This window comes from Lissotriton vulgaris, chromosome 8, assembly GCF_964263255.1.
Source record: "Lissotriton vulgaris chromosome 8, aLisVul1.2, whole genome shotgun sequence".
Lineage (NCBI taxonomy): Eukaryota > Metazoa > Chordata > Amphibia > Caudata > Salamandridae > Lissotriton > Lissotriton vulgaris.
In genome coordinates this window covers 1,329,472,939-1,329,500,628 of record NC_141696.1, presented here as the reverse complement: position 1 = coordinate 1,329,500,628, position 27,690 = coordinate 1,329,472,939, and the positions used below count along the sequence as shown (strand labels likewise).

The following is a 27,690-nucleotide window of genomic DNA, read 5'->3' as shown; positions in this document are numbered from 1 at the left end:
ATACAGAGGTGTAAAGGAGTAACCAAGGGAATAGCACAAGAACAAATGTATCTTTTCCTTAAAAAAATAAAATAAAGCCACAGAGCCGGAGGCCAGGTTGAGACTACTTCAATGAGTGGGTGGCAGTGTGATGAGGGAATTAGGTGAGTCGCCAGATGAAGAGGAACAGATCATTAAGAAGAGGAGAGGATAGGGGTCAATCAAAGAGGACGAATGGCAAGAGAAAGCGATGTGGGTGTTTAAGGCTCTCCCCTTGAGAAAAAGAGAACAATTTAGCGAATAAGGCATTTAACAGTTGGAATTTGTAACCTTGAAAATGCACTTTTAAAAGTGAAATCCAATGAAAAAGTTCCTCAGGGGGTTATTCGTCAGCTTTTTTCATCAGATTCATTTAAAACCAATGAAATAATAAAATTTGGGCTGAGTGATTAAGGGGTAACATTGTAAAGTAAAGGTTATTAAACAGTCAGCATTCTGTTTTCTTGTTCTTTATAGAACTGATTAGCCTTATCCGTATCTCTAAGGGTCATGGAGTGTGTGCAAAACAGGTAAAGGTCAAAGTCTGGGTACAAAAGATTTACGGGCCAAAGGCTGTGGGTGAAACAGTTAAGGGTCAAAGATTTTGTGTGACACACTTCTTATGGATTAGTGGATTGCTGCAGAGGCCACTGGTGACGTTTTTAATATCCAAAGAAGTGTATCCCTGCTCATTATGGAGCAAGCGAAATAAAGCATTGCTTCGAAATAAAAGCTGAAGTCAGAATCTTAACATTTAAACTGCTCAAATTCATAACAAGATACATTTCCATGACACCTACCCACTGAAGAAATAAAGCATTGCTTTGAAAATAAAAGCTGAAGTCATAATCTTAAAATTTAAACTGCTCAAATTCATAACAAAAATACATTCCATTACACCTACCCACAGAAAGCCCAATCAAAAATATATAAATTAATACAGTTCTGCTCTTTGGTTTGACAGTTTGTAAACCGCGTTGAATTCGTTGTTCACCTTGTCTCTGTCGTTCAATTAAATAACATCAGTTCCAGACTGATAGAAATGAAAAAAATTGAAAATATTTACACACTGATGTCATGATGGCTAACCTGAGCCTCCCTTATATGCACCGACCCCGGCCTGTCTCTGATGGAGCTCTGTGCCCGAAGCAGTACTCACTGCATACCACAGACTGCTCCACACCTTGAAAAGGACGACATACAAAAGCACGTGGTGTTCAGCACCATAATATTGAGTTTGTTTTCAAAACACGAATGACTTTGTTACTCCAGGTGCTGTATTCAAACTGCAACGATCCGCTGAAAAAGTAGATATAACCTATGGAAAACACAAATGACAGGAGTCAGGCTTTAAGCTCATATGCAACGTGAATTCAGAATCAATAACAAATTGTCTTTGAATGGGTTTTAAAGGAAAAAACAATGATGGATGCATAGGGGATAAGTGGTTCTCAACCATTTGACTACTGTGGAGCCCCATGAACAAAATTACTGAAATCTCGTATACGGAATGAATCATCATTCTAATCTGGGTAACCCCACGGATACAGAAACAAGCATTCATCAAAGAAATACACAAATAATAAAATATTTTATTTCATTCACAAACAAATATAAAAAGAAATCACATTTTTAATTTTAATGGGAAAGTTAGAGGTTTTCTAAAATCAATTGAATTCACTCATGTTCCATATCAGAGTTCTCCAACCTTTCCTATATATAGTGAGAGCTACTACTGATCTTTAAAAACTGTCATGAGCTACTGCCTGATATAAGGAATGGATAAATATACATAGAGGCCAAATACCACCACTACTAATAAGGTACCCCAATCCTGCCAAAGGAAGTATACAGTATTAATGGTAAAGGAATTGCATTGCAAAAGGTTTACATTTGAGGTCCCTGAGGATCAGTATTGTTCATTTGCCCATTTAGACAGCAAACAGGAGAAATAGAAAGAAAGAGAAACAAAAACAGAGAACGTAAGAGAAAAAACGAGCGGCAGAAAAGAGACAGAAAGGAAAAAAATGAGAGAAAAAGAATGGAACATAAAAAAGAAAGAAGCAGAAAAATACCAGAACATAAATAACAAAAGGATAAGGATATGCATGAAGAGAGAAATGAGCAAAAGAAAGAAAAGAAATAAGAAAAGAGAAATTAAAAATAAAATGAAAGAGAAAGAACAATGAAAGGAACAGGGAAATGTATGAATGAAAGGAAAGGAAAAAAGATGGAATGACAAACTAAGAAGTAGAAAAAGAAAGAAGGAAGAGCATGACAAAAGAAAAAGAAAAAGAGAACAAGAAAATGTTGAAAGTAAGGAAATATAAAATGAGAGAAGGAAAAGTTAAGAAAGTAGAAGAAAAAATAAATATGAAAGGAACAGATAAGAAAGATGTGGAGGAAAGAACATCAAATAAGAAAGAATGGATAAAAAGAAAGGAAAACGTGCAATAAGTAAATAAAAAAGAGAGAAAGATAGAAAGAATAACAGAGGACGAAAGATGAAGACAGAGAAAGAAGATGAGACTGAAAGAAAAGATGGAAAGAAGAAGACGAAAATGCACAGATAGAAAGAAAGATAGAATGGAATGAAATCTAGAAAGAGGGGAGGAAAAATTAAAGGAGAAAGTAGAATGAAAGGAAGGGATGGATACAAGAAAGAATGAAAGAACCAAATAAAGAATTATTGAGAGAAAGAAAGGTGAAGAAAAAAGAATTAGTGAGAAACAGAACAAAGCAGAGAAAAGGGGGTGAAATTAATATAATTAAAGAAGAGATAAAAGAAAAACATAAGAAAGAAACAAAGTAAGGGAAAACAGAGGAAATTAGAGAAAAAGAGGTAGAAATGAAAAAACTGAAAAAAATAAAGAAAAATAGCAAGAAGAAAATAAACACAAGAAAAAAGAAAGAAAGAAACAGAGCAAATGCACAACAAAGAAGGAGACATAAAACCCAAAGAAAAAAGGAAAGAGATGCAAGAAAAAAGGAAGAAAAAGAAGAAAGGATTGAATTGTTCACAACAAGGTAAGCTGCATCATCCTGCCATCTTGCACTTGCGGATGTTGAGCTCTCACAGAAACAGGAACAGTGTTTTAAATAGCTTTATCAGTTTGGCAGCTGCATATTCTCAAGTCCACTGGCAATTGTTATGTGCGAGCTACTCTGTGGCAGTCTGCAAGCTCCTGGTAGCTCACAATTGAGTTATTGAAGCCCTCTGGTCCATACTATGTTCTGTTTGATACACCGGATGACCATGAGGCCTATCCATGTCTATTGCCTATTTTATTCATTTGCAATTGACAAAGACAATAGGTCAAGATTTAAGCTCCACACTAGGTTGTTTGTGCTTTTTACTCAAAATTTATTTTCATAAAAATTCATATATAGGAATTTGTTATTAAATACACATTACAATTCTTACACTGTGGTGCTCTGGTACAAAAGTATATCTACTGGCTAACAATTCCGTATTACGGTTTCTATCACAGAGTCGCCACTTTATCATATGCATTCAATGTTAAAATACACCAATGTAATAAATCAATAAAAAAACATTTTGTACATTAAAACAATCCAAAAGTCGACGCGTTTCGGTGCGTTTATTATGCTTGATGCACCTTCATCAGGACAAGAGTAGATTAAAAGCAGGTATACTTCTTCTTTCTGAAAAAGTAGATAGAATGCATATAGTTAGTGCTAAATTCCTATTTTGAGTATGTCCTAGTCGTGGGCATTAATTTCAAGAAAGTTTTGCTCTATTCTTACTTTTAATTAGAAGAAAAGACGTCCTTCTAGTAATTTCTATGGACGTTTTGGTCTCAATTGGTCTGGTGGCACGTTCTTTATCAATTCGCGGCCGTCAAAAACCTGGAATCATAATTTCATTTAGGTTCCAATTGCCATTGTATGTACTTTAAAAGGCTGAAAGTGATCACAATATACTTGACTGCACTTACTTATGTCAAGTGTTGATTGCACATCCTCAATGGTGCACTATTAATGGTGTCATCTCCCAGTGGCTTTGTTAAATATGCGCTCCAGATAGTTCTCGTGACAGTGACCTTAAGAATGGAGCAATAGGCTATCATTAAAGAGATATACTATATTTGTTAGATATTGTTCTCCAAAGGCCCTGTTCATACATACCGAGCACGTAAGGTATGTTGGATTTAACCGCTTTTTCTCAGTTCTTGGTTAATCCTGACATCTATTTTAAAATGTTGTCGCTAGTCTTGTTAGCCTGGGATCGTCCCCGCTCTTCTCTTTGCTTTCAGAGCTATTTGTGAGGTATAAAAGGGACATCAGAAGTTTATTTTAAAAGGTGCTTTCTATGGTAAATTCTGTCACTATTAGAGTTTAAAAAGGACATATATTCTTGTGGTGAACAGTTTACTTTAAAACCAAGTAGGGTTGTATTTATCATTTTATATTTGATAAACACAGAGAATGACCGTTTTTACTTAAAGTCACCATATTTTGACTCTAGGATTCCTCTTAGTCTATTTGGCATATTAAAAAATCACCCTAGTTCTGCTTCGTTCAGAAAAACGAGAATTCACACACTCTCACTCCTGGGTTTTAAAACAGAGACATAGATTATTCTGGCAAGAGGTTTACTTTAAAGCCATTTGGAGACATGTTTTGCCATTTTCTATGTGGTAAGACACAAAAGGATGTCCGTTTTTGACCACAAAACACCATATTTTCACTCGAGATTTCTTTTCTACCTATTTGGGGTGTTTAAGTCTCCCAAGTTCTGCTTTTAACTAAAGCGGAATTTTCGCACTCTCACCCGTGGTTCTCTGGCGATTCCTCCGTGTGGCTGGCTGCGGCTGCACTGGAACTGACAACCACACGAGTGCCGCTGGGTACTATTTATACTCGTGCTGATTGAATAATTGCACTCTATCGAGACTTAATTACGTATTTCACAGACATTGACATTTTTAGGCTCGCCATTTTGGTAGTTTTTTAACGTTTCTTTTGTTGCTGCACCGGATGTTGTTTGCGTGACACGGAAGGTGTCTAATGTCGTGTCTCAATTACCATCTTTGTAGTTTGTTATTATGATCACAACAAAAACTACACCAAACAATAGTGTTAGAAGGAACCGGATCGTCTTTAGTATTGTTGGCATTTATATTTCCTTAACACTTGCTCGGAGTAAGCAGCTGTGCATGTTGTGGTTATCTGCACTTTGTGCTTTAAACAGATTTGTTTTAACTCGGCCGGTTTTGATCAATTGTTATTTATATACTAGCCTCATTAGTCTGAAATCCTTAGCGCTTTGTTTATTTTAAGTTACATTATGGCACAATGCGCTACCTATATTACTAAAGTGGGCTAAAGCCGATCTAGAGAAAAGGGGTTTTGTATCCGCCATCTTAGTAGTTTTTTATATAACGATTATTTTGCGCACATCAGGTCGTGAGGAGCGTCTAGCTTTCCAATTCTTTAAAAACATCAATTCATCATTGCATTAAACAAAAACAACACAGTATTGATACCATGCATATAAGAGAGATGCTAGATGGTTGCACAGTACGCTGGGTTTACTGTGATACTGAGCTTTAGTAGTTTCCATGCACATATTAAACTGGGTTTACTATAATACTATTCTTTGATGGTTTCAATGCACATGTTAAACAAATGTGGTCTCTATCCCCCGACCTATCTGGATACACAATGATGCAATTCTTCATTAATTTCGCCGCATATAATGAGCAATTGTGTTTTAAATCCACCAAATGTGCTTTGATACAATCTGTCTTCAATATTTATACATATATTGCAAAGACATTTTCATACATCAAGAGAAATGTAAAGCCCACCTTTATCAAATCATAAACATTTATTAGGCAGTTTTTTAATGCTATGCAATTGTCCTTTTATTCACTTGGTTTATAAGTAGATCAGGCGGGATTTTTTCATATACAGTACTCCATTGTCTCATTTGCCTTTTATATGTTCTCAGTATTTGCGGTATCTTTTACAGCATCAAATTTAACAAGGGCTATCTGATTATTTTATCCCACTCTTCACGATTATTAAGTCCCTGATAATATGATTTAAATTTAGACATATAAAACTGTTCTCTTAGTTTGCGCTTTTTGTTGGCATCCCCACCTCTTACAGAGATCTTAATTTTTTCTAAAATGAACCATTTGAGTTCGTCAGGTAGCGCATTGTGCCATAATGTAACTTAAAATAAACAAAGCGCTAAGGATTTCAGACTAATGAGGCTAGTATATAAATAACAATTGATCAAAACCGGCCGAGTTAAAACAAATCTGTTTAAAGCACAAAGTGCAGATAACCACAACATGCACAGCTGCTTACTCCGAGCAAGTGTTAAGGAAATATAAATGCCAACAATACTAAAGACGATCCGGTTCCTTCTAACACTATTGTTTGGTGTAGTTTTTGTTGTGATCATAATAACAAACTACAAAGATGGTAATTGAGACACGACATTAGACACCTTCCGTGTCACGCAAACAACATCCGGTGCAGCAACAAAAGAAACGTTAAAAAACTACCAAAATGGCGAGCCTAAAAATGTCAATGTCTGTGAAATACGTAATTAAGTCTCGATAGAGTGCAATTATTCAATCAGCACGAGTATAAATAGTACCCAGCGGCACTCGTGTGGTTGTCAGTTCCAGTGCAGCCGCAGCCAGCCACACGGAGGAATCGCCAGAGAACCACGGGTGAGAGTGCGAAAATTCCGCTTTAGTTAAAAGCAGAACTTGGGAGACTTAAACACCCCAAATAGGTAGAAAAGAAATCTCGAGTGAAAATATGGTGTTTTGTGGTCAAAAACGGACATCCTTTTGTGTCTTACCACATAGAAAATGGCAAAACATGTCTCCAAATGGCTTTAAAGTAAACCTCTTGCCAGAATAATCTATGTCTCTGTTTTAAAACCCAGGAGTGAGAGTGTGTGAATTCTCGTTTTTCTGAACGAAGCAGAACTAGGGTGATTTTTTAATATGCCAAATAGACTAAGAGGAATCCTAGAGTCAAAATATGGTGACTTTAAGTAAAAACGGTCATTCTCTGTGTTTATCAAATATAAAATGATAAATACAACCCTACTTGGTTTTAAAGTAAACTGTTCACCACAAGAATATATGTCCTTTTTAAACTCTAATAGTGACAGAATTTACCATAGAAAGCACCTTTTAAAATAAACTTCTGATGTCCCTTTTATACCTCACAAATAGCTCTGAAAGCAAAGAGAAGAGCGGGGACGATCCCAGGCTAACAAGACTAGCGACAACATTTTAAAATAGATGTCAGGATTAACCAAGAACTGAGAAAAAGCGGTTAAATCCAACATACCTTACGTGCTCGGTATGTATGAACAGGGCCTTTGGAGAACAATATCTAACAAATATAGTATATCTCTTTAATGATAGCCTATTGCTCCATTCTTAAGGTCACTGTCACGAGAACTATCTGGAGCGCATATTTAACAAAGCCACTGGGAGATGACACCATTAATAGTGCACCATTGAGGATGTGCAATCAACACTTGACATAAGTAAGTGCAGTCAAGTATATTGTGATCACTTTCAGCCTTTTAAAGTACATACAATGGCAATTGGAACCTAAATGAAATTATGATTCCAGGTTTTTGACGGCCGCGAATTGATAAAGAACGTGCCACCAGACCAATTGAGACCAAAACGTCCATAGAAATTACTAGAAGGACGTCTTTTCTTCTAATTAAAAGTAAGAATAGAGCAAAACTTTCTTGAAATTAATGCCCACGACTAGGACATACTCAAAATAGGAATTTAGCACTAACTATATGCATTCTATCTACTTTTTCAGAAAGAAGAAGTATACCTGCTTTTAATCTACTCTTGTCCTGATGAAGGTGCATCAAGCATAATAAACGCACCGAAACGCGTCGACTTTTGGATTGTTTTAATGTACAAAATGTTTTTTTATTGATTTATTACATTGGTGTATTTTAACATTGAATGCATATGATAAAGTGGCGACTCTGTGATAGAAACCGTAATACGGAATTGTTAGCCAGTAGATATACTTTTGTACCAGAGCACCACAGTGTAAGAATTGTAATGTGTATTTAATAACAAATTCCTATATATGAATTTTTATGAAAATAAATTTTGAGTAAAAAGCACAAACAACCTAGTGTGGAGCTTAAATCTTGACCTATTGTCTTTGTCAATTGCAAATGAATAAAATAGGCAATAGACATGGATAGGCCTCATGGTCATCCTTTGAATTAAACACACAGAAAGGAATCTTTTCTTTTACAAATTGTCAACCCAGTCCTTTCTGGTCCCTGGGAATCTCTCCTTTTTTTGAGAAACTGTTTGATACACCTGCACTGCTTCCACAAACCAATTTGAGGGTACTGACTTAATTTTCAGCCTCCAATTTAAAATTATTTAAAATGTATAGAATTTTTAAAAATGTTTAATTGTACATGTTTCTTCATTTTCTGTGGAGTCCCAGACCCACAGGGGTCACCGGACCACAGGTTAAGAACCACTGCAGTAGGTTATTCTGTCTTGAAGTAAAAGGAGCATGAGAACTAATCAACAAGCTGCCAGTCAACAGCAACACTGCACTCAAATAGAGCAATATCTAGTTATGCTCACGTCTTGTTACCCATAGAATGTCTTACCTGTAACTGCACGATATCAGAATGCAGCGCACTGAAATAGTTCAATGAATTAAGCAATTGCCACGGAGTTCTGCATGTGACCTGCACAGGGGGCTACCTGAGCCTTCCATCCTTACAAACTATATATCAAGTCGTATTGAGTTGGATAATATTTAGTGCTATCTATATGAAGTTATGGGAATATTTACTAAAGCTATGTACGTGTGGTTTCCTGGGCCATCGTGATGCAAAAACCTAGAGCCTTTATATTATACATTATGGAGATAGATGAGCACATTATGTTATCAAGCTACCGAGCGCTGTGATATCACAGCCAAAGTCACATGTAATTTCAGAGAACCTCGACGCAGCTAATGTGGAATATTTAAATGAGATTTATGTTATAGAATTGTACAGACAAGTAAAAAGTGCCCCCCTTTAAAAATGGCTTGGATAATTCCCATATGTGCAGTAACTACTGTTACCGGACACTGGTATTATAAGTTTGTCCGCTAGCACTGCACTCACACCATTGTTGCCGGAAAATTTCAGAATTTTGAACCTGCCAAAATGTATAGGGGAAAAAATGACCAGTAATTGTTAGAGCGTTTAGATTTTGAAGTGGTAAGCCCTGAAATCTGCATGTGTTTCCCCATTAACAATTATCGAGGACCAATTCATTATAGGGTTGTATTTTTCGCTCGTGATGAATTGCAGCCTCAGTGGTGCCAGATTTCATCGGCTGTGATAAATGTCGACCCGAACACTGGGCCATTCATAATGAGGAACAGAAATAGACATACCCGCAAACGTACAAACACTCTGCTTCTATGTAGAGATTTTTAGTAAGAAAAAGGAGCATCCTATCCTTGACTTCCTAGTAATGGTCTGGATTATTTTAGAGCACACTCCTGCCAATATGAAGGAGTGAAAACCCCAGAGTCGCAGAGTGGCATGTACAAAGTAACAGTGGCATGTTACCTTGTACATGCCACTGTCTACAGAAAGTGTTGACGGGTTAGAGTAGAACATTTAGCCACCAGAGTACAGCCGACATCAGTACTGAAACAATAGTCACTTTCTAGCAGCCGTAATAGTACATCACACCAGCCATGAGTTATGAAAAGATTAAGGGTCCAATTACGAGTTTGAGTGTCCCTTTGTTTCATGACCGCCAGCAGTTTCATTGAGAAAGATCCTCCATGACACTGCTGGTGGTCCTGAAACTCATAATATGCATGGCAGTGCTGCAGCGGAACCACCAGCATATTGTGTGCTCCTGACCACCACAGGACTGTTGCGGCAGTGCAATGGCGGTCCGACCACCAAAGTTTTAATGGGCCGTCAGATGGCCGTTGCGGCAGTGGCTGGACTGCCACCCCTGAGCCCCATGAGGCTGGTGGTCATTGGTCCGTCAGACTCATAATCAGGCCCTTAGAGTGGTCAACGATCTGGAGCTGGATTTTAAACAAACAAAAGTTAGGAACGGCAACAAAGGAGAGCTAACAGAACCCTTCCGAGTAGAGAGGGGGGTCAGACAAGATTGTGTTCTGGCCCCCTTCCTATTCACCCTTTACACAAATGGGCTTGAGGTGGCTATGTTGGAAGGAAGTAAAGATCGCCCTACAATAGGATGTCGCAATTTCCAGCGCTGTTATATGCCGACGACGCAGTAATTCTTGCCAGAACTCCCTTACAGCTGCAACGGGTCCTAAATAAATACTGCGTGTTCATGACCAGCCTAAACCTGAAGGTGAACATAAAAAAGACTTTTGTGATGCATGCCGGCCCACGACCAAGGAATTTTAAACACATATTTGTCAATAAAGTTCAATAGAACATACAACAACATATCCTTATCTAGAGGTCTTAATTGACAACAAGACCAAATGGTCAGAGGCCGTCAACTCAAGAAAACTGTTATTTTTGAGGGCTACCATGGCTTTAGCAGCATTTGCACAGAAATTAGGAAAGAGATCTCCATTAGAAATGTTAAAAATCTATCAGGCAAAATGCATAAGCGTGGCAACCTATGGCTCAGGGGTCTGGGGTTATGCAAATGTTGACCAGTTACAGAAAGTAGAAAATACATTCTTAAGGTACTTACTTGCAGGTCCTTAGAGTACTACAACGTATGGTTGTCATCTTCAATTGGGGCTAGATTATATATCAGATATAATAAAAATACAACCAATCATGTTATGGCGCCGGATCTGGTCCACGGATCAATGTGAGCTAACAAGACTACTTATACAGGATTGTATGTCTTTAGATAATATGGAAAAGATTAAATGGTTGGCATATGTCAAGGCATTTTTTGTTGATATTGGGCTCGAAAGACATTTTTCTGATCCAAAAACAATAGTCGAGATCCCGAAAAAAGAACTAAAAAAGGTATGCCTAATACATCTGGGCCAGCTGCGACTTACAAATGAAATAGGGAAATCCTCTGTGCAGCATCTTGTATTAGCTCAGACTACCTTTAGCATACAACCATACCTTTTGTATACTCTAAACCAATATGAAAAATTTCTGTTAACTCGGTTTACATTTAACATATTCCACTGATTGATATCCTTTCCTTCGCGGAACGACTGGTCTACGACCTTAATTGCCTGTCCCTGTGATACTGTTTCTGCACAATCTACTATTCATGTTTTATTTTTTTGTAAATTTTACACTACACCTCGTAGGCGATGGATTGTTCCTCTTATGAGAGTAATGGGTATACGAGGGTGTCGGCGATCCTTTTTTGTGCTTCAGTATTTAGAAAGTGAACTACATGCAAAAATTATAGCTTGTTTTCTTAAATTTTGTGTAAGGCACCGCTCAAATCTTTGACAGGCGTTTGCACAAAGCTATTTGCACATTTACATTTTTATACCCCTCTGATGAAATTGTAATTACCTTGCATTCTATTTGCTAAAAAACTCGTCAATTTGTTTTATATTTTTAATGAACTGAAATGCGTTTTATATGTACTTTTATGGTTTTGAACAAATTATGGAAACCGAATAAAGTTGAAATTGAATTGAACAAACAAATCAACAATTTTAAAACTCTTGAAGTAATTTACCATTTCTCTGATAAGCTGCGTCTACCTTCTCGCCAATTCCTGGAAAGTCATCTGCTATGAATCTGGGATAGCCTTTCTCCACAGTTTGTTTCTCTTCATCAAAGCTTGGGTGCAAACAAGAGAACAATTAAATTAAAATGTTAATACATGACAAATGACTTGTGGAAACAAAGCACTCTTCTTTTCTGCAAATTGTGGGTAAGGTTACAAGATGACTGTGGCTTCAGGAACACTCTGTTCCAATCCTGGGCATTCAGTAACCATCCACTGCATTCTGGAGGTATAGTCCTGGCACAGGTAAATTGAAGCAGTTAGACTACTGGGCTTATTTATAAGCCACTTGCGCCACCAGAGCGTCGCTTTTCCCATATTAAAGTGATGCATCAACGTCACAAGGGGCTTGTAAATAAGCCTCTACATTTCAAGATTACAACTACTTTAACAAGAAAAACTGGAATGGATAACCGGGTCCCTGACATCATAGAATCATCTTGTGAGGTTCACTGTTAGGATCGCTGCACTGCCTGATCATTTGCCCCGGGCTAAATCTATTGCAGGGTACATGGGCCTCACACAGTGGATTGCTTCAGGATCACTTTATTATTTTGCTTGGGGTTGGTCACAACTCACAATCCATTATTCGCAAATCTAAATCTAAGGAATGAGCCCAGAGGGATCTCTTACTGACCACTCTGAGGGCCAGGTATCAGTGGAGCCATGGGCCGTCCCTGGATGGCCATTGACTGTGTCCCAGATGCATCCCTGATGCATGATGGCACTATGGCCATATGCAGTTTTTTTAATACATTTACAGACTGCTTCAGAGATTAACCTGATTTCACCCAACTGATTTCAACCTCTTTTTTTGAAGAGATAACATACCTCCAGTACTTTTCTCCAGTAAAGAAGAGTGTCTTGCCCATGGCGCGATTATAAACTGCAGCATCAATTGTCCTCAGTGACTTTGGAAATCCCAGTTCCTGAATTTTCTTGGGGTAATCTGCCAGAATGTCATATCCATTGAGAGCCCAAAATTTTCTTCCTGATCCATAAATTATAAAAGCAGTATGTGCATTAATATGTGGTTAGTTCTTCCAGGAAGACACAATGTTATATCAATAAAATGCTGCACTATGGAAAACAAGTAACATCGCTAAATAAGACATTATGTTATTGTGTGGATATGGAATGTATCTCTTGGTGTACTTTGTCAGAGTGAAACTTAGCACTGCTCAGTGACTACACTGAGGGAACATGGTGCAATACTGGCAATTGCAGGTTTGTCAGCAATACCAAGGGGTGATCTAGCTGACACATGTCCAGTACTGTAGGAATCAAAACTGGCTTTGCCTTAGTGTCTCGAATACTTATTACTCCCACCTTACCAGTTGAGTTGAGCACCTTACACATTTTCAGTTTGCCTAGCCTGATCACTGAAAAGATGGTATGCAACTTATTGGTTCTGTTTTAATGTAGCTTCTTCTTTGTTCCTCAAGTAAATGAAATAATATGGTCCAGACTTCAATGGCTATCGGACTTCTGCTCCTTACAAGCTTTCTCAAAAATTACATTGTTCTTCCTGGTCGAAATATCCTGTTTGGATTAGTGTAATCCCATGTGCATGTGGTTTCCAGGGAAAAGGTTCTCATACCTACACAGTTCAGAACTTTGTAGGCTGGTTCATTATGAGATAGCTGCTCTACAAGCACATCACACCCTCTACTGGTTCCACAATCTTCATGACCCATATACCAGCTCACAGCTGGATGATACCACTCTACTAACTCCTTCTTCATCCACCACATATTCGTGATTTGGAGGCATCTCATTCCATGGTCAAGGATCCTGAATCCTGGCTCCACAACGATTGTCCCGGCACAAACTCCATCATCTCAGTTTTTTGGGTGTTAATTTTCAGATGATTCTGGCTCATCCAGGCCATGATCTCGCAGAGGCAGATGTGAAAACTTGCTGCTGTGGTCTCTAGCCGGTCGCTTATCGAGATGACAAGTTGCGTATCATCGGCGTACGAGACCAGATCAAAGCCATGCCTTCTGACGAGAATTGCCAACGGGGAGACGTATAGATTAAACAAGGTGGGGGAGAGGGCAGAGCCCTGCCGGACACCACATGGAAGGATGAAACTGTCTGATTTTAAATCATCCCAAAACAGCCGTAGCTCTCTCGTTTCCAAGAAAGAGGTCTAAGGCAGTCCCTCCTATCCCTACATCTCCCAGTCGCTTTACCAGAATTGTGTGATTCACAGTATCAAATGCGGCTGAGAGATCAAGAAGCACGAGAATTGCTCTCCATCCCTTATCCTACACCCTACGGATTTTTTCGGTGGCAATCATTAAGGCGGATTCAGTGGAATGATGCGAGCGGAAGCCATGTTGGGAGGGGTCCAGTAGTCTGTTTTCATCAAGATGTTTAGTTAGAGCCGTGTTTAAGTGTTTTTCAAGCACTTTGGCTGCCATTGGCAAGCCGGCAATGGGCCGGTAATTCTGAGGGTCAGTGGGGTCTAAGTTAGTGTTTTTTTAAAAGGGGTTGAGATATGCTGTCTTCCAGATTGCTGGACAGCAGCCGGATGTTATGATTTGGTTAAGGACCGGAGTAAGATTTTTACAGACAGTATGAGCTGCCTGGTGCACAATGGAAGGTGGGCAGGGATCTGTGGGCGCCCCCGATTTTATGGAGAGTAGTAGTTTATATGTCACTTAATTTGTGGGGGGCTGAAAGCATGTCAGTGTACAGTGGGGGACAGCCACCCTTGAATTCCTGACTTGGGATGTTGCATTTATGGAAAAATCATTACAGATGCCTTGCACCTTCTGTTGAAAGTGTTTGGCCAGTCTGTTACAGAAGGCTTGAAAGTGTTTTCTTGTTGCGGTTTTGTTAACATGTTAACTGATTTAAATAATTCTTTAGTGGAGTTTCCAGCCTCCTGAATTTTGATAGTAAAGAATTGTTTTTTTATGGCAGTAATAGTTTCCTTATATTGAGAGATAGTATGATTATATAGAAGCTTCTTTTGGTTGTCATAATCCTGTCTCCAAAGACGTTCTGCGGCCCTGCAAAGGATCTTTAGACGATTGAGCATAGGCGTATACCATGGTGATGATTTTTTAGCCTTTTTGACTATCACCAGCTTTTCTGGTGCAACCTGGTCTGCAGCTGCCAACAGCCAGTTGTTAAACTGGAGGGCTGCATCGCTATTGTTGTTTCTCGAGTAGACGTGGCAGTGGTCAAGTGCAGAATCAAGCGCACCATCTAGCAGTTTTCCCCATCATCTAGTACGTATCTTGTATGTTATAGCTTGTGTTTCAAAATGTGGTTGTTCCATTTTGAGACCAAAGTGTATAGCTTTATGGTCTGTCCAGGGTAAAGATGTCAAACTAGAAAGAATGATGTCGGGGCTGCTTGTAAAGATCCCATCTAGCATGTGCCCTGCCAGGTGGGCCGGTTCTTTTACAATCTGGCTGAGATTGAAGGCCTCTAAGTAGTCCACCAGTCTGGCGGTGTTGGGATTATCTTTGGACTCCAGATGATAATTGAAGTCTCCCAGAATTGTAAAGTCCTGGGAGTCAGTGTATGTTTCCAACAACGTCAGGAAGGCTTGGGGAAAAGTTGTTTTGGTGCCGGGTGGTCGGTAGACAAGGATCCCTCAGAAGCTCTGGAGATTATTTGGTTTTATGCAAAAGTGCAGAACCTCAGCGGGGAGAGTGGTGTTCTTATCTATCTGCACTTTGTAATGATCCCGGTAGATAATAGCTAGCCCTCCCCTTTACCTATCCCTCTGTCCTGTGATAAGAATGCATACCCGGCTGGTATAGCAATATTCCAGTCGGGCATGAAAGTGATATCTGACCAGGTCTCCGTTATGAAGATGAGATCAGGGGACATAAATTTAATTAAATCCTCCAGCTCATGTTTGTGCTTGGGTATTGATCGGGCGTTGAGCAGTAGAACCTTGATATACTCTTTACTCGTAATGCTAAGAATCCTTTGTTCCCTTTTAGTGCCCCAACATCTACTGCCCCGTTCATTGTTTCCCTCACTGATGGACTTTTTACCCATGCGCCCTTCTCCGATACTGACTTCAGGCAAGAGCCCGAGCATGGTATGGGGTGAGTTGTGAACAGACATGTCTTACACAGAAACTCCATCTCTGTGATATCTTGAGGCGATAAACAGTGCGGAACACACCTGTCTGGGCATAGTTCTAATAATTTGGACCTACCATATGAATATGAGGTAAGTTGACCAGGGGTTCTGGCCCTGGGCCCGCTCCGGGCGGCGACAGGCGCAGACGGGCTTGCCTTTGGCCCACCCATTGGCACGGCCGCTCCACCATATCTGATACAGTGGTGGTGGGCAGGACAGGTAGAGCGTCAACCCCAGTGCAATGCAGGACCCGGCAACTTCCGGGTGCCTGCAGGGGCCGAACGCGGGGGAGGTAGAAGTCGCGCTGGATGCCAACTGTGAGTGAGCAGGTGAGAGTTTGAAATTAGGAGCACGTTATTAAAATTAAACAATTTTATGCCCCAACCTTAAATATTTTGAAGTAAAAAACGTCGCTAAGAACAGGGACTCAGGTGTCCCACACAGAGCGTTGACTCAAAAAGTGGAAGGATAAAAGTTTTAACAGCGAAACAAGGCTACAGCCTTACCCTCTACACGCTGCGCGACCGCTCTACCATGTCTGATATAGTGGTGGTGGGCAGGACAGCTAGAGCGTCAACCCCAGTGCAATGCAGGACCCGGCAACTTTTGAGTGCCGCAGGGGCCAAACGCGGGGGAGGTAGAAGTCGCGCTGGATGCCAACTGTGAGTGGGCAGGTGAGAGTTTGAAATTAGGAGCACATTATTGTGCTAATGTAATGTTTTCTGTCATCAGGTTCTTTTTACTTGTCCACAGCTGTCTATGACTGGGGGATACTTTTTGAGACAAATGATCCTTTGTTGCATGAATGCATTTATTGTATTACGCTCATGCTACTATTGTGTGCAATAGATATGTTTTTAAGACTTTTAATGGGTTTTACCATGTCTTCACATGATTCTCTGTAACTTAACCTGAATTTAAAGAAAGCTAATTTTTAAATTACACAGTGTGCTAGGACACAGATATCTAAATGGTCTGAGAGTTGTATGGTTAGTCCATAAAAACAGAAACATTTTTATTTGCAGATTCTTTGAACAAACCCAAGGATTTAAAAGGATGTGAACATATCGAAATGAGTGCTCAAAATACTAATTTAATCGACAATGGAAAATTGAGTTTATTTCCTACATTATATAAAAGAGAGAAACTGACCTCTGAAAATGTATACCAGATCCTTCTCAGGGTACTCATATGCAGCATCAATCTTGCTCGGAAGCTCTGGCCAAAAATTCCTTATTAGTACTAATTCGACATCCGTCATTTGAGGATGCTGGCGCCAGAAGAACCTGAGGAATAAGGAGCAAAACGTCACATTTGTGAATTTATTTTACATTAAAAAATTTGCAAGGGAACTCCTAAAAACAGTACATTTGAAATGGCAGTAATTTTGCACATTGAGCTTAGGGACAGTCAATGGAGGTTGTCACTGGCTCGCAATTTCACAGTTAGAGCAACAATAATTCGTCATATTTTTAAATAAGGTCAAAACTATCAAATCCCTTCAAATATGACTGAATATTCCACCTACAGCAGTCTTCTTCTGCTGATCCCCCTGCATGCCTGCTGAGAACACTTCTTCGTCGCTGGCCCAGAGTCACAGAAACATAGGTCTTCAGATCTGATCTGAACAGCAGGAGTGGTTGGAGAAGGATGATGTGAGGAACCTGTTTCTCCATATTCTGGGCGCTTAGACGGAGAAGTTGTTTCTGAGTTTTTTCTTAAGGGCAGTTCTTCATTTACATGAAATGTAATTATTTCAATGACATGCAAGACAACTCCATGCTACTCTGCCCCCATGGTTGATGTGCGTCCAGGGGAAAGATCCTACTGACATCAGAAGACCTCGCCCTCCCTTCACCCTACCGACCCATAGCAAATGCATAAAAGAGCAGAAGACCCATGCCTCTTACATTAATATGCTTTGAGATTCGGGCCAAAACTCCTAGCTCAAGAGTACACTTGTATCGTGGCTCCAATTGTGAACTCATGGCACACGTACCGTGTGATATTGTACTCAGTCACTCATTTATTTCCTGAGCGGTGGAGTGTGTGGTCTGCAATGCAGACGTGGGACATTTCGGTTCCATACCGCCACTGTGCCTTTTGCTGCAGCATTCCTGCACCTAAGTGGGACTCCCGTAGGGGAATGGAAGGCGTGCTTGATTCAGATGTCAATGCACACCTCTGCCGATGAGGGGTCCAGTGGCATCAGAGCCTTCTACATATCGTGGCATGACTCATGCACAAATCCTATGCCTGAGGAGCAGATATACGTGTGAAATATTGTTGGGACATGTGCAATGGATTTTGTGCCCATCCAAACGTATTAAATTTGCATGTGCTCAAAGACACATTTTTGCTGCTCTACCACATCGCAGATCAGAATTTTCTTTTAATTCTGCACCCTTTCTTGCCACGATTTTGGGTTTCCTGATTGCCAGCCCCACCTAGAGTCATATATTGCTTCACAGCCTTGAAGAAGCGGATATGGAACCTCGCCATTCTTCTTGGACTGCTAAACTTCCATGGAGGCCACCTGGGATGCAAAAATGTCTCTGAATATGCCACCCTGAGCCATTCTTTTATAATCTCATTATAGAGCAAAACTTTTTTTTGCTATGAAAAATCAGAGATGACAAAATTAATTCTGCTCTAGAAACTTACTGTGAAGTGATTGTCTGACAGCTTAATCTGTTAACCGATATTGAAAAACTGCTGATTGGTTACAACATGAGCAACCTTACTTGAGAGACATTTCTGAAACTTACTGGCTAAAACTAAAAAGTGTTGGCTCCCCATCATGCGCACTGGGGTTCTGCCCCTTCTTGTTTCCAGACCCATTTTTATAATACCAATAGTGAATAATAGATCATTTATCATACTTGGTGTAATAGAAAAAATGACGGTGGAAGCGAAGGTTGAGCAGCACCCTGAGGCAGTGAACTTATCTGATGGTGGCTGGCACAAGCACTAGAAGTCCCTATGCAAGCCATCAGGTAGTTTGTCCAGGGCTGGCAAAATCACAGGTGTCAGACACACCCAGGTGCAACCCCATTTGTGACGAGCTACAGTGTCACCCCTGTGGTAGTCGAAAAGTAAGTAACATTATCTGATCAAATAGGTCAAATGATATTTGTTAAAAACTTTTAGGAAAACATTCTATTTTCCTTACCTGTCCTTGAAAATTAGCTTTTCGCCTCTCATTTCAGTTATTGCATCAAGAGATAATTCAGGGTCACATTTCTCTGGTGTTTTGGGGTGCTTGGGATTTGGATCACGATTGCCTGGGCCTGTAAAGTGATTCACAAGTTTCCATTAAACGTTTCAATCTTTCTTCCTATCAAGCAGGGAGAGCACAATAAAGTACACACATGCCAATTACTGTCGGGAATTCTGTGTATATTTGCCAAATTAGAGATTTGTGAGACTTTGCACCCCAAAAGAACTAGAGTGTTGATGCCTCAGTCTGCCTGAACATTGAGCATGGTAGTCAAGAAGTGGTCTGGCAAATTGATGAACAGCAAGGGAAGCAAACTGAAAAGACAGTGCAAAACACATTGAACAACACTGGCTAAGCAAAATTTAACCCACAATAAACTAAATCTTTATGGGGTCAGAGAAGGTAAATAGTGCTACACAAATTGGCCAAGTGTCAAACTAAACCAGCAATAGTTTAAAATATTTTCAAAAGAGATGATATTGGTGATTATCAAAAATTCTCAGTATGCCTCACCCAAACACTGCAAAAATATCCAATATGTCTTCAGGGCACAGAGGGAAAAAACAAGAAACCATTGGGACAACCAGGTAAAACTTCTCCTTCTCCTTGTCACGTGGCCCAGGACTCAGCCTAACCTACTTTGTAGTGGTGAACTTCTAAAATATGTTCAAAGCATCCAACTTCTAAACAGAGCCTTGCCTTGCAGCAACAATTAAGGACCAAATCAATCTCCAGAAATATCATGCAGGATCCTCTAACTTCATTTTCCTACTCTCCAGCAGCCCCACAACCAGTAGGAAAGTCGTTTTTTCCACTTTAAACTGGTACCACAACTAACCAGTTACTGGAAACCTGTTACTTCTGCACTGCAATTTTTAAAAAGCACTATTCGGATACTCATGCCCATATTTAGGCTGAGCAAATGGCTGAATAAGACAATGGCAACTCCTGTTTGGTCCTGTTATGGTTTAGAAACAGCATTGTGCTAGAACCTCTGAGCTAGAACCTCTGCATCTCATAATACAAGTAAGTCACCATCATGTATCTGATCACAAGTGTACATCTCACAACTCCAAAATCACATCATCATGCCAACACACTCCCAATTACAAACTCTCCAATTGTGTAAGCTTCATCCACCTCATTCACATCTGACTTATTACCAAACATCAGGCCCCAAGAACCAAAACATTGCACTCATGCTCATCAACATTTACACAGCTGTACGGCTTGTAACTGACCATCTGATACTATATGTGCTAAATATCTTGATCAGTTTTTCATCTGAAAGACATGCCTTGGTATTACTTCTGCTAACATTCGAGACATTCTCATATCTAAAATTTTACAGGATACAACAAGTTGACAATGCGCAAACGCCGGGTGGAGGTCTCTTTGTCATCGAAGGGTCCTTAAGGGATTTCTTGAGGGAGGAACATTTCCAACATTTCCAAAATAAAACTACTCATCAGTTAATTCCCCATCTCCATATTAATTTCATTGTCACTTCTAGACGACCTTGACAAATTCACTGTCCTCATCATCCGCTCATCCATCACTCAATTAAACCATCATCGCCTGCCACAGGAACTTCAGCCGATCACAAGACATCACCACCACAAAATCAAAATCTACTACACAACCTTAAAATCCCCTAACAAATCCAACAACTTACTGTAGGAAAGTGGATTATTATTTGGGGTATATAAGTGTTCACTTCAAAGGATAAAGCCACCACCAGGTAGATGTCATACAAATTAAATTAAATAAACCTATGCTCAATCCCTGGTAAGGAGACACAAAGCAGTCATGTTTAATTCAAAGATGTATAATGTATTAAAGCAGTGCATACACAGTGGAAAAAGTCACACAAACACAAGAAACTCCACAACTAATTTTGAAAAATAATCAAAATGTATGTGTAAAATGAGACCAAATCAACAAAAAGCCAATAAGGGGAGCCAGAGACATAAATGTTAAAATATTTAAGGTGAAAAAGCGCTCACTGTCTGTCAATGAACGTGGTAGACTGGCATCAAGACCAGCTTTTCAATATGAATACCCTGTCTTCTGATGCCCAACCAACAGACAATATGGACTCGCTTCCAAACAGTTTCACTGTGGCCAAAGTCACAAACCCAACCTCTGAACGATTAAACCACAAAAGCCAATCCCTCTGCCCTAGCAATAGTCAAAATCTTCCAGATAGCAAACACCCCTTATGAAAACAGTAAAACATGGCACAGAAGACAGTCCCAGAATGTGCTAACTGAACTGTAAAAAAAATTCCCCATACTTTAATATACAGAGATCTCTTCCCTGACTCGGAGTCTCTTTATCGTAAAGTATAGGGAAAAGTGAAAATGTTTGGTAAAATATGTTCTGGTAAAATAATAACGTAAATTATATTGACATATTTATTTTAAATATAGAACTAAAGAAAAAATGCTACTGCACTAATAACTATATGTTGGCTTAAAAAGTAAATTATGTAAGTATGTACTAAATTACAATAACATTACTTTTTTGCAGATTTAAATTAAAGAATACATTAGCACCTAAAGTAAAGAAAATATTGTTCATTATGCATTAATAATTATTAAAAGTGTTGTATAGCATTAAATTAAAGTAATTTCATTATATTTATCATTATCATGTGTTGTTGCATTAATTTGCAAATTCTAAAATATTATTGAAATATTTTATAAATAACTTAAAAATATGTACTATTTTTATATATGTTTATAAAAATAAATTATGTTTATTTGTATTTATAAATATTTTAATTAATTTCATTTAATTTTATAATATTTGTATAGGGTTTTATTTTACGTCCCTAACTCCATTGATTTCTGTAGGACAGTGTTGCAGTGCCAGTGGTAGGCAGGTGAGCTGCTGGACTTACTCCAGCTCTGGGCCGAAGCACTCTGCTACGGTTTTGGGTCCCTTTTGGGCTGCAGTAACTTTCAGAAGTGCAATTTGTGAATAGTTATGGGCTTACTCCTTTGTGGGTGGATAGATGTCCCGCCCTAAACCACTCCATGACCCTACCTTAACTCCCAATTTCTCCTCCCAATTCCCCGTCCCTTTAGAAGTAAGCATTTTCCATTTGGTAGCCACTCCCTTCTTTCTGTCCTTCTTACATTTACTAATAAAACGTATACTTATGTGTGTGGAGACTGCACTTGGGGTGAAGATTTCCTCACAGAAAAAGGCAGGTGAGGTAGAGGTGTAAACTCTGTACGTAGGTTTTTTTATAGCATGTTGTAGTATGTTTTGTAGTACTGAACGCAATTTGTAAATGTGTATGAAATGTTGGCTTTATGAATGATACATTCAAAGCATTTCAAAAGTAGTGATGTGCTTCGCAAAACAGATTCATTTATTCACATACAGTAATACTTTAGTGTATGGGAGGAAAGGAGAAAAATAAATGAAACATACACGAGTTAAATGTAATCTCCAATGCTCATGAAAAATAATTTCTCTGATCTAAAACACAACAATCATTTCTCTTCCAGACACAGTGGTGTGGTGTGTCTTCCTTCATACCGTTGTACTGCTTAGCATTTCACCCTACAGTACTGTATGGATGCATAATAGAACAAATAAATAATAACATTCATTCTTGCTTTGACGGATGCTTACAATGGACATTTGAGTATGATAAAATTGCAAGTATATGGAGCTACAGTCATTTAAATTCAAGTTAATCACAACTACTTTCGCAGTTTGTAATATATTCAGAATTGATCTCCCATTTTGTTGTAAGAACTCAATGACCTTCACAGACAGATTCTGTACAAAGAAGACTAGAAATAGGCGGGGTATGTCTATAAGAAAGCCTATCTCAGCCTTTGGATATGCATCTACTTGGTAGATTTTTGCTGGCTATAAGCCAATCAAAATTCACCTTTTTTTATATCAAAACAGCTGCCAATAAACAACGTTTTTTAAATACTTGACAGATATTAAACATAGGTTTTATTTATATCAGTAAGTATTTATATTCATAAGTCTGATTTCGCAAAACAACAGTGCAATTTTAAGGTCCAATTAATTGCAGGTAAGTGATGAAAGAGGAATATGGAATACTCGGCCTACCGTAAAGAGACTGGATTCCCTGCACATCATCATCAGGAAGCAAGAACCTGCTTGGTTCAGTGTAAGAGTAAACAGGGTACATCAGAGAGCCAGGATCCCTGGAATGATCCAACCCCAAGGCATGACCAAACTCATGGGCCGCAACAATGAACAAGTTGTAGCCTGGAAGAAAGGAGGAGTACAAGGAACAGCATTACAGAACGTGTGAATGGCTCATATGTAGCATGACGTTCTGCTTCTTAAAATGGATGGCACAATTGCTTCATCATAATGCTTTGTACCCTTCTACTTAGTATAAATCAGGAAACTGCTTGATAAGCACCGTACCGTTTGAGCCACTTGTGAAAGTTTCATCATCATCAAAATGTGTGTCTCCTCCAATTCTTTGCCCAGGTGGAAAAGCATGGGCAAGAAGGCCATCAGGGCCATCAAATGGGTAGTAATCCCCATGCTCTGCAAAGACAAATAAAAATAACATATGGTGGCATTAAAGACCGAGGCATGCATGCTAGCTTTAGAGATACAAGCCACGTTTATTAAGTTGATGTCTTATTATAGTCACTGCTGAGGCTACGCCAAATGTTAGAGGCTCTGAATCCGAGCTAGAGGCATAAACAGCAGACATGTGCCTGTAATGAGGGAGAGGAACTTTATCCGGTACAGCATGAGACAAAAGGGATATAAGGTTATTAGAATATTTCACCCACTGAGTGTAGACTGAGTATAGGATGTCATAAATTAAGATGGGAGAAACAAAAACACATTCTGGAGCAGAAGGTTCATGCCAGCTATTAGAACATTGGAATGTTGGGAGCTCCATTGCAGACAATGTAGTGCTCTCTGCTTCTATGGTCCAGTAAAGGCCCGCAGAGCAACATTCCAATGTTCTACAAAGGCTTCTCGAAGCTCGAGGGGATTTATATCCCCTCGAGCTTCGAGAACCCTTTCTTTAATTTGTTAGAACATTCTGCCCTCTAGTGGCAGAATGTTCTAATAGCCTTATAGCACTTCGTAGCAGGGCTATACCGGCTATTAAAGTCCTGCTGTCTCATTAAAGTCCCTCGCCTTCGGCTAAGGCCTTTAACGATTCAGCGGGCCTTTAATAGCCGGTATAGCCCACTACGGCGGGCTATAAGGCTATATTAGAACATTGGAACGTTGGAAGCTCCATTGAAAACAATAGAGTGCTCAGAGCACTCATAATGGCTGGTATAAACCCGGAGCTCCAACATTCCAATGCTTCTTTGTGGCTGTGAACAAAGGCTTCAGGGAGCCTGAGGGGATTGCAATCCCCTCACGCTCGCTGAAGCCTTTGTTTAATTTGTTAGAACATTCTGCCCTCTAGTGGCAGAATATTCTGATAGCCTTATAGCCCTTCGTAGCAAGGCTATACCAGCTATTAAAGTTCCGCTGCCTTGCTAAAGTCCCTCGCCTTTGGCTCGGGCCTTTAACGCTGCAGTGGGCCTTTAATAGCCAGTATAGCCCTCTGCAGCTGGCTATAAGGCTATATTATTATCCCTAAACTACTTAATTGTGTTCAGTAGAATTCCCAATCTTCTAAGACGGTCTGCGCCAATCTAATTTACTTGTCTTGAAAATTTCATTTCATTCGAGCCAATTACTGAGCATTATGCCACTGACTTGCTTTAACTTTGGCAGAGGGCTAAACAATGTAATTTTCCCACTCTCACAAAGAATGCGCATGGGTGGCTGTGCTTGAACACAGGAATGGGCATATAAATTGCCTGTGATCTTTATTACTTTAAGGACAGCACTTACACCTTACAGTCTTTACTAAATGAGGATCAGTAATGACCCCCTAGACTGGTGTCTTTTCCTAACTAAAGAAAATGCTGATTTTGACTTTAGCAAGAAATCCCATGGGCCGATATTCCATCTCAAGAAAACGATTTCTTGTAATGTTCCCTATTGAAGGGTCTCTATATACTTTGGCTACAAAAGAGGACTTCCTGAACATTGCAAGTTAATCGTACACAGTAGAGAGACAATCCTAAAACGGCACATGGTACGACTGTGATGGGATAATCCTGGACTCAAAGTGATGAAAATTTGCTGAGAAATAATCAGGCCATTACAGCCCATCCAGCTTTCTTATCACAGCTCTGACTGATGAAGATACACTATGTCCATCATTGCTCCACCAAAATCCTTTCTTTCATAAATGACAAGCAGAGGCACAGCTGCTGCAACATCTGCAGTACATTATCATATAAAACACTGTAGCTGTTTCTTGAAGAAACACTACCTCAAATACAATCTCATCAAAATAACTCTTGTGGCATGCCTCCAGAGCAAAACAAATGTATGGGGAGACAGTAATATTGGCAGTCTGAAAATCTCTCTCAGATGAACCCATTATCCACAAGCCCAGGAGGCTGCTATATTCCAGAATCATTGACTAGGGCAATCCTCCCCCACCACCTGGAATGTCTTGGAAAGAACTAAATGAACCTAAAGAGAAGAAGTGAGTGGAAATAGATATGTTCCCTTTTAAAGGAACCTTTAGTGGCCAGGAGGGAATGTGATGTATGGAAGAAAATGTACATTCATGCAAGGAAAGAGGACAAAATCAGGGTTTGGAGAACTTACGCCCATCAGGTATGTGAGAGCAGAAGGAAGGAAAAACAATATCTATATTCCTTTGAAAATGGTAACAATTGTTTGGTATAAATCATGCACCTGGGTATCTCACCCTTACTGGGAACACCTTAATATATTGAAGAGAACAGGAAAATCCTTCCTATTTCTTAATTTTCCCAGCAGGGCTAATGGTGACAAAAAAGAAAACATTCCACCTTAATCAGGCCAAAATGGAATCACTAGTGGGGTCAATGCGAACTGCTGTGGAAACCCCTTCAACAACAAGGGCAGATCCTATGGGGTTTGAAGAAAGTGGGTCGGTATCTAGTCATTCTCAAAGCTCTGAAGTTGGAATGAGTGTGATAACTAAACTCCTTTAGTTGGCTCCATCCCTTGACCCCACAAACCGGAGGCAACCAGCTCATTACAGAACTGCTGTCAGAGGAAATGTATGACAAGAAAAGGATCCTAAGTGTGAAGATGAAGGCTCTTTACCAACCACTCCTTGGAAAACTGAGTCTAGGGCCACAAATAACTGACTAACACAGCTCTCATTGATTATGGAATGTACTTTTCAGCTGCTCTGAAAGACCCTTTTTCTGAGGTTCTATCTGTTCAACAATCCACGCAAATAGGATAAGATGGCATGGACGTGAGTGATGAAGGTCTGGCGTCATCAGAGGAGAAGGAACCAGGAACAAGAGTAGAGTGGTAGCCATTGGCAACTCTGCATTAAGGTGAGTCACAGACTGTAGGGCCAATATGGGGTAGTCAGAATGACTCCATCATCTCCCCTTGAATGTTTATCTTCATCTTCAGGAGTGAAAAACTTTGAGCCAGGTAGAAAGCATTCCTCTTAGTCATTGAAAAGACAAAGGGGCTTATCTACTAGTTTATGACAGAGGGCAGTGCAGCAAGTCACTGTGCTGCTCAACCCTACATCAAAAGAAATGGCAGGAAAGCACTACATCTACAAGGTCCGGCACATTCCTGTCCTCTTCCACTGCGCTGGCGTAAAATTGTCTGCCTTGCACCAATGCAGGCACCTTTACACCATCTTATTTCTCCTCATTACGCCTCATCTGAGAAGGTGTAAATCTGGAAATGCATCAGAATTCATGGATGTTGCCGGGGAACACCCACCAGAACACCCATGGAACGTCTCTTTGACACATAATAAGACAACACAGCGATTTGTGCTGCCTAGCCTTACTCCATATCTACGAGGCAATGAAAAGCTGTGCAGAGTAGATATGGTTCTGCACTCTGCCCTGCAGGTGCTTCAAACAAAGTAAAGCACAGGTGGCACAATGGGCAAAGTATATGCTGCCCAATGCTTCAGGGTGGGTCTCTCCATGGAAATAAAAGTTTGGAGGATTGAAGTGATTCTTGCCTATTTAGCATGTTGCTTTCTGACAGAATAACAATTAGATCAGCATTTTTGTTGGGGATTGCCAGGGGGAGCCCTAGGGCACCAGCAGTTCCAGCATCAAGGTGCAGCAGTGCCCTATGGGTGCACACACATATGCTTTCTATGTTGGGGCCACAGGGGAGCCTCAGTGCCCCAACAGCCCCTGTCAGTTCTCCACACTGGCGGGAGCCACCCACCATTTTTATAGTGGATGCCCTGGTGCCCAATCGGGGCACCCATTTATGCCTTCATTGGTGGGGGCCGCAGGCGGAATCCCGGGGCCCAGTGGCTCCATGGAGCAGATTTTTTACAGGCAGGGAACAAAACCTGATGTTTGCTATGCTTTGTGGGAGCATTACTGCTCCTGCTGGAGGCGGATTTCATACTTACAATCCCTTGGGATTGTGTCCCCAGGGCTGTACCATGGCTCAGAAAGGGAAAAAAAT

General features: G+C 39.9%; 1 protein-coding gene across 2 annotated transcripts in view; it reads right to left on the bottom strand.

Moving 5' to 3' along the window:
* Nucleotides 1-594: 594 nt before the first annotated feature.
* The window catches only part of LOC147698679 (collagenase 3-like), a 35,761-nt gene continuing 8,665 nt past the window's right edge, over nucleotides 595-27,690 (bottom strand). Inside the window, exons 4-10 of one of the 2 annotated variants that reach the window (XM_086935268.1) lie at nucleotides 23,560-23,685; nucleotides 23,233-23,394; nucleotides 19,081-19,198; nucleotides 17,061-17,194; nucleotides 12,627-12,786; nucleotides 11,745-11,848; nucleotides 595-1,336 (exon numbers count right to left, since the gene is read on the bottom strand). In XM_086935268.1, the coding sequence (XP_086791394.1) occupies nucleotides 1,236-1,336; nucleotides 11,745-11,848; nucleotides 12,627-12,786; nucleotides 17,061-17,194; nucleotides 19,081-19,198; nucleotides 23,233-23,394; nucleotides 23,560-23,685 (905 nt within the window). In that variant the 3' untranslated portion in view covers nucleotides 595-1,235. Of the gene's footprint in view, nucleotides 1,337-3,364; nucleotides 3,685-11,744; nucleotides 11,849-12,626; nucleotides 12,787-17,060; nucleotides 17,195-19,080; nucleotides 19,199-23,232; nucleotides 23,395-23,559; nucleotides 23,686-27,690 lie in introns of those variants that run through there. The other variant, XM_086935269.1, reaches the window with a different exon arrangement.